The sequence below is a fragment of the Anser cygnoides genome, chromosome 10, assembly GCF_040182565.1.
Source record: "Anser cygnoides isolate HZ-2024a breed goose chromosome 10, Taihu_goose_T2T_genome, whole genome shotgun sequence".
NCBI lineage: Eukaryota > Metazoa > Chordata > Aves > Anseriformes > Anatidae > Anser > Anser cygnoides.
In genome coordinates this window covers 22,608,586-22,622,716 of record NC_089882.1, presented here as the reverse complement: position 1 = coordinate 22,622,716, position 14,131 = coordinate 22,608,586, and the positions used below count along the sequence as shown (strand labels likewise).

The 14,131-nt window shown below is 39.6% G+C and overlaps 1 protein-coding gene across 3 annotated transcripts in view; it reads left to right on the top strand.

Moving 5' to 3' along the window:
* FAM120A (family with sequence similarity 120 member A) overlaps positions 1-9,798 on the top strand; it is a 54,062-nt gene extending 44,264 nt beyond the window's left edge. For all 3 annotated transcript variants that reach the window (XM_048061572.2, XM_048061573.2, XM_048061571.2), the window contains 3 exons: positions 1,134-1,275; positions 4,972-5,068; positions 7,822-9,798. In XM_048061572.2, the coding sequence (XP_047917529.2) occupies positions 1,134-1,275; positions 4,972-5,068; positions 7,822-8,133 (551 nt within the window). In that variant the 3' untranslated portion in view covers positions 8,134-9,798. The remainder of the gene's footprint in view (positions 1-1,133; positions 1,276-4,971; positions 5,069-7,821) is intronic.
* The last annotated feature ends 4,333 nt before the right edge of the window (positions 9,799-14,131 follow it).

Sequence of the window (14,131 nt, the reverse complement as noted above, 5' to 3'; positions counted from 1 at the left end):
ACAGTCACTTCCTAAAATGTGGGGACAATTGAGCTTTTTGTAAAACAACACAGTATAAAAGTTACTGACTTCAGTTACTGCTAACCCATTCCTTGCTGGCATCAGTGTCAGTGTGGTCATAGGCGTGAGACTGACTTACACATTTGTGTGTCCATTGCTTTTCTCCTATTCGAGGTGAGACAATGGAAATCTGCAAATTCCAATCCCTCGTTTCGGGTGGAATTTTTCCATACATGTAGCTGTTCTTTCTGGCCTCTGAGCTTTTATTCTAAGAGCGAACATACCTCTAATGCTTCATTGTGTGAGTAATTTTGCCCCTGTAAATAACGTGCATTTGAAGCTGAAAGACTTGTACAGGGAAGTACAAACCTTTTTGAACTTAATACACTAGGAACTAAATCACTGATTAACGTTTGATGACTAATAGTGGCTGTGTAAATGCTGTATTTTGTAACCCTTTCAGTGCTGATGGTCTTACCAGTAACATCTGACTCAGCTGTACTTACCTTCTTGAACTATGTTTTGCCCTAGTGTTGATTTTTAAGTGCAAAATACAGATGTAAAGATGAGCAACGTGAATTAAAGTTATATTCAAATTTTGGACAGTAGCAATTTCAGCTGCTTTCTCTGGAGGTGGAAGAATAAACCTACCTTTTACACTGAGATCAGTTTAAATGCTATATTTTTATTAAGGCTTAGCATTAGTATAGATAATTCTGCCTAATAAGTTGTTTACGGGTCATCTTTGTGTCTTATGCTGATACTCGATGTTCACTAAAAGTGCTTTTAAGCCTTCAAAAACTACTTCATTAGGATTGCAGGAAAAAATCTTCAGATAGCTTGTAAAATTTCACTTCAGTTTCTCAATGCTTGTTTAAATTGTGTTTTTAGTTACTGAAACTGAAGTATTCGAGATCATTTTTCTTTGCAAAATTCATACATGTTTTTAAAAAAGATGGAGGGGAGGACTCTTTAAAGTTACAGTTATTCTGAAAGACACAGAATGAAAAATAGTTTACCAATATCCAAAGAGGAAACTGTACATGTAATCTGAACCAACAAGCTTTCCATTCATTAGTAACTTTAGTGTTGCAAATGTGAAGATCAAGTTTTGGTTTTGCTTTTATGTGCAGGAGTCCAACCTATTCCTTCTCAGGGAGGGAAACTTGAAATTGCCGGCACTGTAGTCGGCCATTGGGCTGGAAGCAGACGTGGACGAGGGGGTAGAGGGCCATTTCCTCTGCAGGTCGTTTCTGTGGGAGGACCAGCGAGAGGGTAAGTGCAGTCTTGTGGAATGTACTTTTCATGTCATTTAATGATCAGGGAAATAAAAAAAAAAAAAGAAAACAGGAAAGTTGGAGGCATTAGAAGTTGCATGCAACACATTTTAGGATACCTTACACAAATCATACCCACTGAGTATTCAAGAAAAGCGATTACATTCATGTTAAGATGTTTTTAATCGGTTATTCAGATGAGTATAAGCATTTTTATGTGCAAAAAACATTCATACTCTGAATCTGAGAGGTGAGCTGGATCGTTTTGTACAAGAAGATGACTCAGGGGCTTTCCCTTACATGAAATCAATAAATACATTATACCTGATCAAAACTGTCACAGCATTCAGTTTTTTTTTGTCATGGTAGAACATTTATAACCAAGTGTGATAAATTTTTTGATAGCTTCATTATGTAATTCTTCTGTGAAGCTGAAAACAAGGACATTTCTAGGTTTGATAGCTCACCGCTACTGTCAAGATGGGAGATGTGCTTAAAAGAATGCTAATTTCTTCATCTCTTTCATTCCGCTTCACTACAGTTGAAATTACATGTGCACAACATTTCTGAAAAATAAATAATTTGTGCAGGAATATCTAGTGTTTTACTGTTTTAAGATTGTTTTTTCCATGGGTTTATTATTCACTTCACAGAGCTGTCTATCATCTTTGATTAAGATTGCATCTGTTACAGTAAACCGTCCCAAAGTTATGTGATGAATGTATTACATGTCTCATCAACTATATTAAAGGAATGGAGTAAATTAGGTATATTTATGCTGTCTCGAGCCAGGAAGCGTCTGAAAGAATAAGTCTCAAACTGCATAGAATAATAAAATTTCTACACTAAAAGAATAAGTCTTGAATTCCTCTCTATCCATTAATGAAGTCAAATGTGCAATATTAAGCATGGTGCTAAAGTCAGTATGAACTGTGTGAACACGTGTCTTTTGGACTGAGTGAGGAGATGGTTGGACCTGAAGCCCCGGGACAAGGGAGAGAGGCGAGAGCGGAAGGGTAAGAACAACAGAAACAAAGATGCAAAGTTCAGCAGCAGCAGACAGCATTGGTGTAAGAACAGAGCTGACACCTTAAGGGGTGCAAATTTAGTTAGGACGCTTTATTCCCAAAGTTGGGATTCAGTTGCCAGAACATATGCCTCTAGTGCTGTTTTAGACACTTCAGACAGCTCTCCTAAGCTAACTGGCTGTGCAGGTTAGCAGGACCTATAGGACACCTGTGTTCTTCTGGAGCAGCAGACCAGCTCAAGTATGTGCTGAGGCACAAGACTATTTTGCATATTTTAATCATACTCCTCAGTTTTAGTGGACAAAATAACATTTCAATGAGGCTAATGTGTGGTTATAAATTCTCCAGTCCATAGATGGACTACTACAGAGCTTTTTCCTTCAGTTAAGTACACTGACTGCACTACTGCTTGTGAAAAATGTCCAGGTAAATTATATTGCCATAATCAAGATTGCTGTCAGAGTGAGGCACCCTGAGTGGTTATCTGGAGACACCTTCAGGCTCAGACCTGTCTTACATTTATATATACCATTGACTTCATAAAATAACAGTTCCTCTATTTTCTGAAGAAGCAGATACATGAATTTGTGGAAAACAGCAGCAGCCAGAAACTAACACTGGAAAATCTCAAGTTAATTTCCCTCCTTAGCTGGGTAGCAGTCACAATACTAAAAGGATGTTATTGCCCCTTTATGCTCCATAAAGTACCTTTTTGGCAGAGAAATGCTGTTCTCCAATAGTAGCTTTTGAGTTAGGACTTAAAATACCTGATGTTTTCCTTCTGTCAGAGGCACTACCTTTGGCCAGTTAGGTTTGGATGCAAGTTGTCACCTCAGAAAGACAAGGAAGCTGCCAGAGCTAGATCTTCCTGTCTATATTAAAGCATATATTAAAGCATATATTAAATCATAACTGATACTAAATTCTTTACATTTAGAATTACTAGAATTAGTCAAAGAGGAAAAGCTACCACGGGCAGGTTAGCTGTTGTTTTAGTTTGTATGAAAATTAAACGTAGTAGGAAAACACTAATGCTATTGTTCAATCTAAAGCCAAGTATTATACCAAGTATTATACAGATTGGGGTCCTTGTCTGTAGATGCCATTTCTTACTAATGAACACTTGACTAGGAAAGTGCACGTTTCATTGACTGCAATTTATCATCTAGCTGTACACAATTATTTTCCATTTTTTATCTGTTTCAGCAGAGGGGATCATGTCAAGCTTGTTTATGGCATTGTCTTATGTCTGTGCAACGCTGAACGTGAATGTTGTTCTTATATAAAATTGTACCAGCTGCTTTTAACTAGCTTTGACCCATTAGTATATCTAGCGTGATACTAATCTGAGTTGGAAAAATCTATTATTCAGTTTCCTGAAGGGTATACTTTCACCACTTTAAAAAAAAAAAAAAAAAGGAACAGGTAAGTCATCTTAAAATCTTTGGAAAGAATGCAGTAAGAGTCTTTAAACATAAAACACAATTCTTTCCTCCTTATCCTCTGCTTTGACTTTGAAAATCCAGTATTTAATTTCTTGTACTGAATGTGGGAATTTGCAATGTGTGAGGAAAGACTCGCATGGCACAGATCGGTGTTTCTCTGCTTTGTCAGTTCAGCCTAACTGGGTTGCTACAGCATAGCAGCAGCAGGAAATAGGAGCACTGAGCAAAATCTTCATTCCTCTTTAAGCTGTTATTTGTACAGCTCATAGGGACCTTACTGGCATATGGGAATTGTTACATAATGAAACAGTAGGTATATGGATGTTAAGCATGTGGAAACATTGGGTACACAGAAGTATCCAGCAGCATCTGGCTGTCCTGTGCTAGCTTCAGGGGAGTCTGTGTTCATGTTGCGACCTCCCGGTGTTGGGCAGGGGATTTGGAGGAAAAGTAGAGCAATCACCTGTCTCCAGTAGAGACAACAGAAAGAAGTTTTAGCCAAGAAATAGTTTTTGACACAACAGTGAAGGAAGTTGCATTTCTGCAATTGATTGCATTAAAAGTTTTAGCTGAGTGAAAGTTTGTTTTGATCTAATCTTTACTGAATCAAATCAAAAAGCCACCACCTGATGTATCCTGGTTGGAATATTCCCATTTAAAAGCATCCAAACTTGATATATTGCTACATGTCAAATTGGGCTGAAGCCTCCATTTTTTCCCTCAGGTTCTTAGAAGAAATCAGATAAAAGGAAGAAAGGCAAAATAAAAAATTGCTTCAGTTTTGATGGGAGAATTCAAAATTATCTATGTCTAGCATATTTATGTGTGGGGAGTGTTATTAAATGGGAGAAATGGCCTTTCAAGTGGTTTGAGTTGTTTGCACGTTTTTTAAGGTGGAAGTATTTTGAGCTCTGTTTTTAAAGGACCGTAAAGATAACTTGACATTTTGAAAATGTTTTTGCAAAGTTTGAAAGTACTTAGTTATTGTTTATCATAAAGTGAAATATAGAAATAGTGATTTTACTGCTAGCGAAATGAAGTTTTTTAGATTTCATACACTTGTAAGTAGTAGAACACTAATTCTTAATTAGGCAGTCATGTATGAAATGTAAGTCACTAGACGGTAAAGCTAGAAAAAAACATTCTGCAAGCAAGATGAAATTTAACGTACTTTGAGATTAAGTTGATGTGTGTTTTTTCTTCTTTTTCCTCAACTTATAGGCGTCCTAGAGGAGTTATTTCCACTCCAGTGATAAGAACTTTTGGAAGAGGCGGAAGGTACTATGGGAGAGGCTATAAAAGCCAGGGAGCAATTCAGGTAATAAAGCCATGTGCCTGACCCTCTAGTTCATAGGCTAGTATGGTATGGACTTCCAGGCCAGCTAATACTGACAAGCACAACTTGAAAATATAAAAGTGTTTCTTACAGTGATCTTGCCTATGTGTTGAAACTGTAAGCTGCACATAAAGATAACAGGCTAGTTTTGCATCTCAATCACAAGCAAACTTTGGTTATAAAGACAGAAGCGGAAAATGTATTTTGATAGGAAGGTTGTGCCTACACAGTTCTAACCAGTTGTGGGAGTAGAAGAGAATTTAGAAAAATGGGAGAAATACAAAGCTGAAACAAATTAGCAGTTTCTGTTCCCACCCCCAGTCTTTCCCGTTTTTTTTTTTTTTTTTTCCTGGAGCCACAGTCCAATCTCATGAAGAAAAAATAGTAGCAGTAGAAGATTTTTTGCTGCTGCATGGCTCCAAATCAAAGAACTTATATTAAACTTCTAGGAAACAACAGACCAGTCTTTGCCCCCTGAGCACAGAGTTTCATTTTTGATGACAATATACAAAGAGTCTGTGGATCATAATTTTTGTCTTTTCCACGGATCCTTTAAATATAGCTGAAGCAAACTGATGTTTCATATTAAATGCGAATTGCTTCAGAGTTGTGTTTTCTTCCCTTTTTTCATTGTTCTTACTGCTATGCAGTTTTCAATATTGAAAATCCCAAGGGTAATGGATGAGTGGGTAGTAAATAGGCAGAAAACTTTCACAATAAACGTATCATATGGTTCTTTGATTTGTCATGTAGACATTAGAATGTAAGAGTAGCAAAATGTTTGCAGGTATCAGACGGTAAGAGAAGGGATGTTCTCCAGTGGGTAATGAAGCAACTATTAACTTAAAGTAAAACTTGCTGTTTTAGATGTAAAAATGGAAATACTTCTCTTGTTAAATTTCTATTTACACAGATTGTGTTGTCTATAGATGTACTTATGTATTTAAAGTTTTAGCTCTTGTACTTTAAATAGAAGAGAAACCACTATTAATTATATAGTATCTCATTTCCAAGTACTTAATCCCATGAAATAAAGCAAGCCTGGAGAAGGAGTTCCCAAATATGCTGGGCTTCCTGCAGGTTTACATATGTAAATGTAGTTCAGAGAGGACCTGCAGGTAAGATGGTAGACAGCCTTACCAGTTTGTGCAGTCACATTTTTATTAATAATATATTATTTGGATGGTAAATAACTTGGAATGGCAAGTAGTTTGGTCTAAAACTGTGCCTGTGATATGAAGAGGAAAGGTAAATAGTGACATTTTCTGCAAACTGGCCCTGAGCTCATCAAATTTTACTGTCGTCAGTCACTCTACTGTAGTATATGTCTCTTTTACAAGAAGAAAAAAATAAAAAAGGTGGATTAAAATGCATGTGGTAGGGAGAATTTGGGAAGCTTAATACATAACAAGTAGATCTTGATACCCAGTTAAAATTAACTGGCAACGGTGTGCTTCCCTGTCCTACAAACCTGGGCAGTTAAGGAAAGAATGCTGATGTAGGGCCAGAGTCAGACATGCACATTTGCAACAATTAAAATCCTCTCTGGAGAATCCAGTGGCTTTATTGATACAGATTATGAGGTGCCATGGATAAAGGTTGGAGAATCTGACGGAAATAAGCAGTTTGTATTTATTGAACATAAGACATGCTTATTTCTTCACAAGATAAGATCTTTCACTCTTGATCTGGAAACACAAAAAAGCATGTATTTAAAATATAATGCTTACTAAAGCCTGAAAAAAGTACATTTACACACATGATAAATACTCATTGTTCTCATATGCCAATTATATTCCTATGCAATGTTAATCCAGAATATTTTCTGATTTCTCTAGAAAACAAGGCTTATGATACTGATAGTAGAGAACAACAGTTCTTAAGTTTTTCACCTGCAAAACCTTTCAGTCATTCATGAGAGTACTAACCATGCTGGCTTTAGTATGTCAGAATTATTACACTACGAAACTGTGTGCTATTGTTCAAATTGTATAAGATATCCATATCTTAGTCATTTCTTAGTATTTGACTTTGTTAACAGCATGACAGATAAGTACAGTACATCGCTTCTTAGCGACCCAACCTACTTACTTCTTGTTGTTTAAAGCCTGTTATGTTTCTGGAATGCTAAGATTCATTGCTACAGATGCTTAAAAACTAAATATACATTCTAATGCTGCATAAGTATGTTTTTTATTGCTATACTCAGTTGTGTAAGATTCTGCTATATGCTTTTCATATCAAGTCACGTGCCTAATCTCAGAAGCGTATAGACTAGTACAGATAATAGTGCATGGTACTTTTGCACTTTTTAAAGTTCTGCAAAAATAAGTTTTGATTTGTATTTGAATACTGTGTAATCATATCATTAAATTATAATGTATATGAACCAAGAAGCAGAGTTAAGCTGTATATTGTTTCTCAGTTTTGGTATTTCTATACTTTTATGTAGCTTTTACATTATGAAATAACTGAGGCTTCAAAGTAGAAAGTGCGTTTTACCACAGGAACATCAAAAGGCACGGCTAGAAGGCACTCAAATCTGAAACTCCTTTCACGTCTGTGCTCTGATGTTAATTTTGTATGCCACTTCGTTTTTCAGCAGTACATAATATTCAGTGTTTACTTGTGATACTTCTGCACATTGCATGCTGCCTATTAATAGTGTCATTGTAACAGATTGTAAATATATAGCAGTGGTTCTTCAGTAATTTTCTTCTTTTCTTAAAAAATAGGGCAAACCTCCTTATGCTGCTTCAGCAGAAGAAGTAGCCAAAGAACTTAAGTCAAAATCAGAGGAATCTAAATCCTCAATTGTGTCTTCAGATGGATCCCTGGCTGAAAATGGAGTTGTGAATGAGGAAAAACCAGCTTCCCAGATGAATGGGAATACAGGAGACATCAGGGCTTCCAATCAGTCTGAAAGTGCCTTGAGTAATGACTCTAAAATGTGCAATACAAATCCTCACTTAAATGCACTAAATGCAGACAGTGTTTGCCATAAAGATGATACTCTTGAGGCCACTGTCTTAAAAAAAGAAGAGTAAACTTATTTTTTATAGAGGGTGAAGGATGTTGGGAAGGGTCAGGATTAGGAATATCTGGAAAGAAAGAGAGCCTACAGTTACGTACATTTTTTCCTTTCCGTAAGAGAAAAATGAGGACTTTGGAAATTCGGATCCCTCTTTGATGTCAGAGATTTAAACAACACATTTTTAGTTTTAACCAGTTGTAGTCAAAATGCTACAATAAAACAAAAAAGAAAGAGAATGAAGAGCATTTGACTCCCGCACTTAAAATGAAGTATACATAAAGTTTAAACTGGTTATGACAAAAGCTTGTAGTTTTGTTTTTTGAAATATAAAGAAAACAAATTTTGGCAGTCTTTAAGTATATATAGCTTAAAATATAATTTTTAGTACTTGGCACCATATGTATGCCATTATATTTGATTTTGCATTACTGTGTCACAATAAAGCTTTCTTTAAGGCTTTGATTTCATGATTATGGGGGGAAAAAGGCACAACCACAGTTTTTTCTTTCTTAAATTTCATCACCGTTGATGTGGTTCTTTTGTGTTAAAATGTGCAAACTATCGAAACTAAAAATTATAGAGTAATATTGCAGTTCTGCTGATTTTAAATATACATCATACATACTTTACAAGCAAGTTAAATGGAGATAAACTTGAAATCATAGAAGATGCAAATGACCTTTCAAAATAAACACAATGTGTTCTGAAACTTTTTGTGACTAATACCATGCATCCGTGATCAATGAACTATGTGGTTTTGAATCAGACGTAGACCATTAGTACTACTATTTGAGCTAAACTTCTGCATGGTTCATAATTTTTAAAGTGTGTAGTTAATATTATGCATGTTATTGTCCTCTTTCTTCCATTCTTACAAGTACTGTGCCCATTTGCAAAACAAAAAGCTAATAATCAGTAATAGTCCTATAAAAGATGTTAACTATGTTTAGTCATTGACTGATCTTGCTCTAACCTTAAAATTTTGTGATTATTGACCTCTGTTGCATTTATTCTAAAACTTAAAAAAAAAAAATTATCTAGCCGTTTTGAATATCAACGTTACCCTGGTGTACTCATTGCTGTATGCATTATTGTTCTCTGTTGCTGTTTTATGCCTTCATATTAGCAAATATGAAATTCTGTGAAAAACAAAAAAAAAAAAGCTTTGATCTTCAAAAAAAAAAAAAAAGTACCCCCCTTCTGTAGCAGGAAACAAATGGCTTGTTCTTGAGAACTTTCCCATCAAGAATTTAGTATAAGCAAATATACCTGTATCATTTTGATGTTTTTGTTAGTGTTTCCAAACTTAATGTACTTCAAAATCAGAATCATTTCTTTATATTCGTTTTCATATAATTCTCCTGATGCTCTTCATCACACATTAGTGATCAGAAATGAGGTGTAATTCCCCATTCCCTGCCCGCAAGAGCTAAGTAGGTATCTTAATGTAAGTTGAAGGGAGTTCTGCCCCAACTCATGGATTGTGCAAGAATGAACTACTGTTGGGTTTGATTGGTTGTAGATGGATTGTGGTGTGGTGTATTTGAAGGCTATTGAATGCAACTTACAGTGCTTAATAAAAATCTTTATTCTTTTAGTATAAAATACTGTATGCCTTTTTTGTCAAATATTTTTTAATTACATGTTGTAAATAAAAGTTTTCCTATGCCCAAATAAAGTGACTGAGTTAGCAGACTACATACACTATGTCCTCCTGAAAGACAGAAAGAAAACAAAGCAAAACTTTCATATGCTGCCATTGCTGGGAAATAGCACACTTAATCAGAGTAATGCTGTGTCCTTTTTATTTTATACAGCTGTTTCAGATGCCCACTCTTAAATGCAAAGTAGCTAATGAGATGCAAATATTTGACAGAAATAACAAGGGCAGTTGTTTAAAAAGAAAAAGGCCATTGCCAGGTGCTTGCAGTTGTGCATCAGTATTATGTTTGACATACAAGATGATCAGCACTGCTTGTATCCCAGCTTCTTGTAGCTGAGAGCAAATTATTCTGTTAGGCGAGCATTTTCTCTACATAATGGATCGTACTGACATAACATGAGTAGTTATACATTTATACCTAGGTTGATATCAGAATAGCTTTTCTGTCTAGGCACGCCCTTATTGTCTGCTGTCTCTATCTAAATGTTCATCTGTTTACTCTAGTGCCTGACACATTGTTAAAAACAGTCTTGCCCTGAGCGTTTTTGATCTCATGTTGTGTCTACATGAGCAGTATTAACGGCTCTGTGCTCTTACTATAGATGCAGTTTATAGCAGCGCAGCTGTGTTTTGTGCAAATTGCAGCAATCATTCTTCCTCTCTCCCTTCAGAAGTGAAGTGAGCTGGAGAGGAGCAGTTTTCCTGGTGTAACAGCAGCTATGCTGGGGATTCTGTTGCTGAACTCTTGGGACTGTGTCCCTTCCTGCCCAGCACCCATGCAGTATTATTCTCCCACCATGGACTGTGTGTTCCATCTCTTGCTCTGGTGAAGTTACAAGGCACCAGTTGCCCTCTCTTGTAACAGCAGAGAGGATGTATTCCGCTGCTATAGCATAAACCAGTCACTGCCATGCAATAATCGATGTCAACAAAAATAAATCTTGTCTGATGTTGCCTACATAGGAGATGTCACCTGTGTGCGATGTGCTGGAAGTACAGTGACTTCACCCCTTTCGTTAATGTAACTAAACCTGCAAAATTTGTCATGTGTAGCTGGAGTGCAACTAGCTATCCACACAAGCATGACTGAAGTTAGGATGTGAAAGTACAGCAAATGAACTAGATCATTGCCCCAAATACAAAGCGATGCATTGACTTTTTCCAGAAATTATGGTGAAAGTTTGGCTTGCATTACGTTTGTGCCTGTTATCCGGGGCAGTTCCTTCCTTCATGGCCCATTTCAGTGCCTGGCACTGCCCCCGGGAGGCCAGAACCTGTCTTCTTGGGCAGAAACGACATGGGGCTGGCAGAGGCAGATGCTGAGGCGAGAGGAGGACAAGCTCTTGGCAGCTGGTAGATGCTTGTGGAAGTCTCTGGGGGAGTCTGCAGGTACAGTTTGAGCAGGAACATGCGAATCTAATCCAGAACGAACACTTTTTTTCTTCTTGCTCTCTGCAGTGTGGATGTACAATTTGGCAACTGAGAATTGGGTTGATGCAGCAGTAGCAGCTCTGGGGCTGAGCACAGGCTGCACACTCACAGGTTAGGGGGAGCTGAACAATGTGGTGAATCCACTCAGTGGAGGTACATGCGTGGGTGCATGTCTTCACCCTTGGACCAGAGGCTGTGGGCACACGAAGCGGGTTGTAATCCCTCTGCTACTAATGCAGTAGTCTCGAGTAGATTCCTGCAGGAATTACAGTGTATTTAAAATTAATTTAATCCTTTTCCAAAGATATACATCTCACGCTTCCTGACAAATGTCTTTCATACATGGGTTTATACATCTGCACATATATTATGTTGATATTCACTGTCACATGAACTTTTTTGATGTGTTAATTGAATTAGTGAACATTTTTTAATAATCTGTTGCCATGTGTAGACAGGTTGCCTGTATCTCCTGAAACAACACTGGACTTGGGGCTCACAGCAGCTCTGTCCTGAGCATGGAGACATTGAGGCAGCTGCCGTATGTTTCGCTGGTGGTCCTCTCTTCTCTCTGCAGTCCTCTCTGCTGCCAGTCGTACGGGGACAACGCAGCACTGGGGCTGCAGCACACCTGCTGGGTGGTGGCAAAGGGTGGCCACACCAAACGCAGGCTTATGCACTGCCATAAGGTTTACTGTTAATGACCCAGAAAAATGTCTTGGGCACCGACTGCAAAGGCAGAAGTCAGCTCCTTGCCACGCAGCAAGTCTTTGCACCCTGTGGATGCAGCATCTGGAACAGGTGCCCGAGACTGGAGGGTTCATTATTATTTATATAGGCCAACGTGGTGTACGAGAATTGAGCCTTTTCATTTCTCAAGTGAAAAATGATAGGAACAAAGATGATGACTGCCAGACCTCCCAGCTTACATGCAGCCAGGACATCACTACCCATCTCCAAGGCAAGAGCCACACAGGGTATCAGCCACCGGGGTCCTGCAGCAGGGTGCTGGGGACTGTGCTGTGCTGACCAGATGTGGCTCTGAGGCCAGCTCTGTGCCCTGGCTCCAGATATGGAGCCCATCTCACAGCTCCCATTGCCCAAGCACAAGGAGGGGGGCTGGTCCCACGGGTGCAGGGAGAGCCCAGCGTTGGGTTGCAGAAGGGCAGTCAGATGTGAGCTGAAGTGACCTGATGGAGTACTGGTGGGCGAGCAGTGTGCTGGGGAAGAGCCAGAACCATCTCATTTCCTCTGCTCGTGGCCGTGCTGTGGCAGGAGGTGGCTGTGTCATGGCCGAGGTGCTGCGAACAGGTCTTGGACTGCGGCCACCAGGCAGACTCAGGGTCTTCTGGTGGGAACAGCTGGCCAGTGGGTGAGCTGGCCGGTGGGGTGTTGAGAAGGGCCAGCTCAACCCTCACAGTCATTTCGGTGGTATTTTGCACCTATAGTTGTGACTACTACAAGTAGAATAATAGACAGCCCCTGCCCTCCTGCATTTGCTCCGCTCCTTCCAGGCTCTCCACAGGCCCTGGAGGCCTTGTCGTGACCCATTTTCGCCTCCTTACAGGAGGTGAGCTGTGGGGCTAAAGCTGGATCGGATCAATGCAGCAGTACACAGCTAAGTGCAGAAGGCACAGCAGCCCGAAGGGAAGTCAGGCAGGAGGGAAGGAGAGCTTTTGTAGCACAGCCTTGCCTTGTGCCATAGGACGTCCCTTTCTCTCAGCCCACCTGCAGCCTAGAGACGAGGCAAAAGGAAGGGCAATGTAACAAGCAATTAGGCAGACCTCATTATCGCAGTGGCAGGCCTATGAGAGGAGAAGCATGGGCTGGGTGCCCCCAGGTGAGCCTGGTCTGCAATCACCAGGCATGGATGGCGTCCTTCCTTCAGGGACCAGGCTGTGTGCTGGGGTTGGCAGGGTGTGAGCATGGTGCTTCTTGTGGCCAAGCAGCAGGTAAGAGCTGATCTGGCTGTATTTAATATGCAAGTGAGAGATGTCAGTGCCAGGAGGAATTTGGTTGTTCTGGCAGGAGAAGGTGCAGTTCTGAATGTTTTGTGGGGTTGTAATGAGTTGTTGGTTTGGTGTTTAGGCCTAGGTGTGCTTTGTGATGAAGGGTGGGCCTGCTTTCTGGCTGTAGTCACATCTGTCCTCACATAGTTATGCAGATGAATTTGACAATATAAGCAAAAAATATGAGGGGATGAGTTTGACAATATAAAGAAAAAAAAAACAAACAAACATGAGGGGACCCTGAAAATATAGAGTAAAAGTTGGGGGAGGTGCTACAGAGGAGCAGGAGTGCTGCAGATTCCTGTTGCCTCTCAGCTTGTTTTGTAGTGGTGCAGTTACAGCACTTGTGACAAAGTGTAGTGCCCTGTGGTGTGCCTCCTGACCAGGATACATCCACCTTTCTGGATGAAACAGCCTCAAGTGACCCTTGTAAGCACAAGTAAGAAATTCCAAAATAAAATGCACGAGGAGCTTCAAGTCTTCATTGCAACTTCCCCCTTGGACTCTGATATCGTAATGGATGGAGGCAGAAGGCAGCTCTCAGCACAGCAGCCTGCTTTGGGTGAAAATAACAAAATACGAGTCCGACTGCCAAGTTATGAAATCTTGTTTACTAATGGTTTAAATGTTTATAAAAACATTTTGCATGAGGCTCCTCAGTGGCCATGTTACTCGAGTAACCCTGGTCAAAATCACTTTCACAAAGCACTTCTGGAAGCTGCAGCCTGGCCTTGTAGCCTTCGTGTGCTGGGCAGAGCTGCAGCTGGGCAAACGAGGTCGCTGCTGGCCCTGAGGAGCTTCTGCTGCCCCTGAGGGTGACCTGGGGATGAGGCGGGGCATTATCCCTCCAGAATGTGGCTTTTCCCTTGAAGAGCAGAAAAGTTGGCAAGCAAGTACTGATTTCTAGA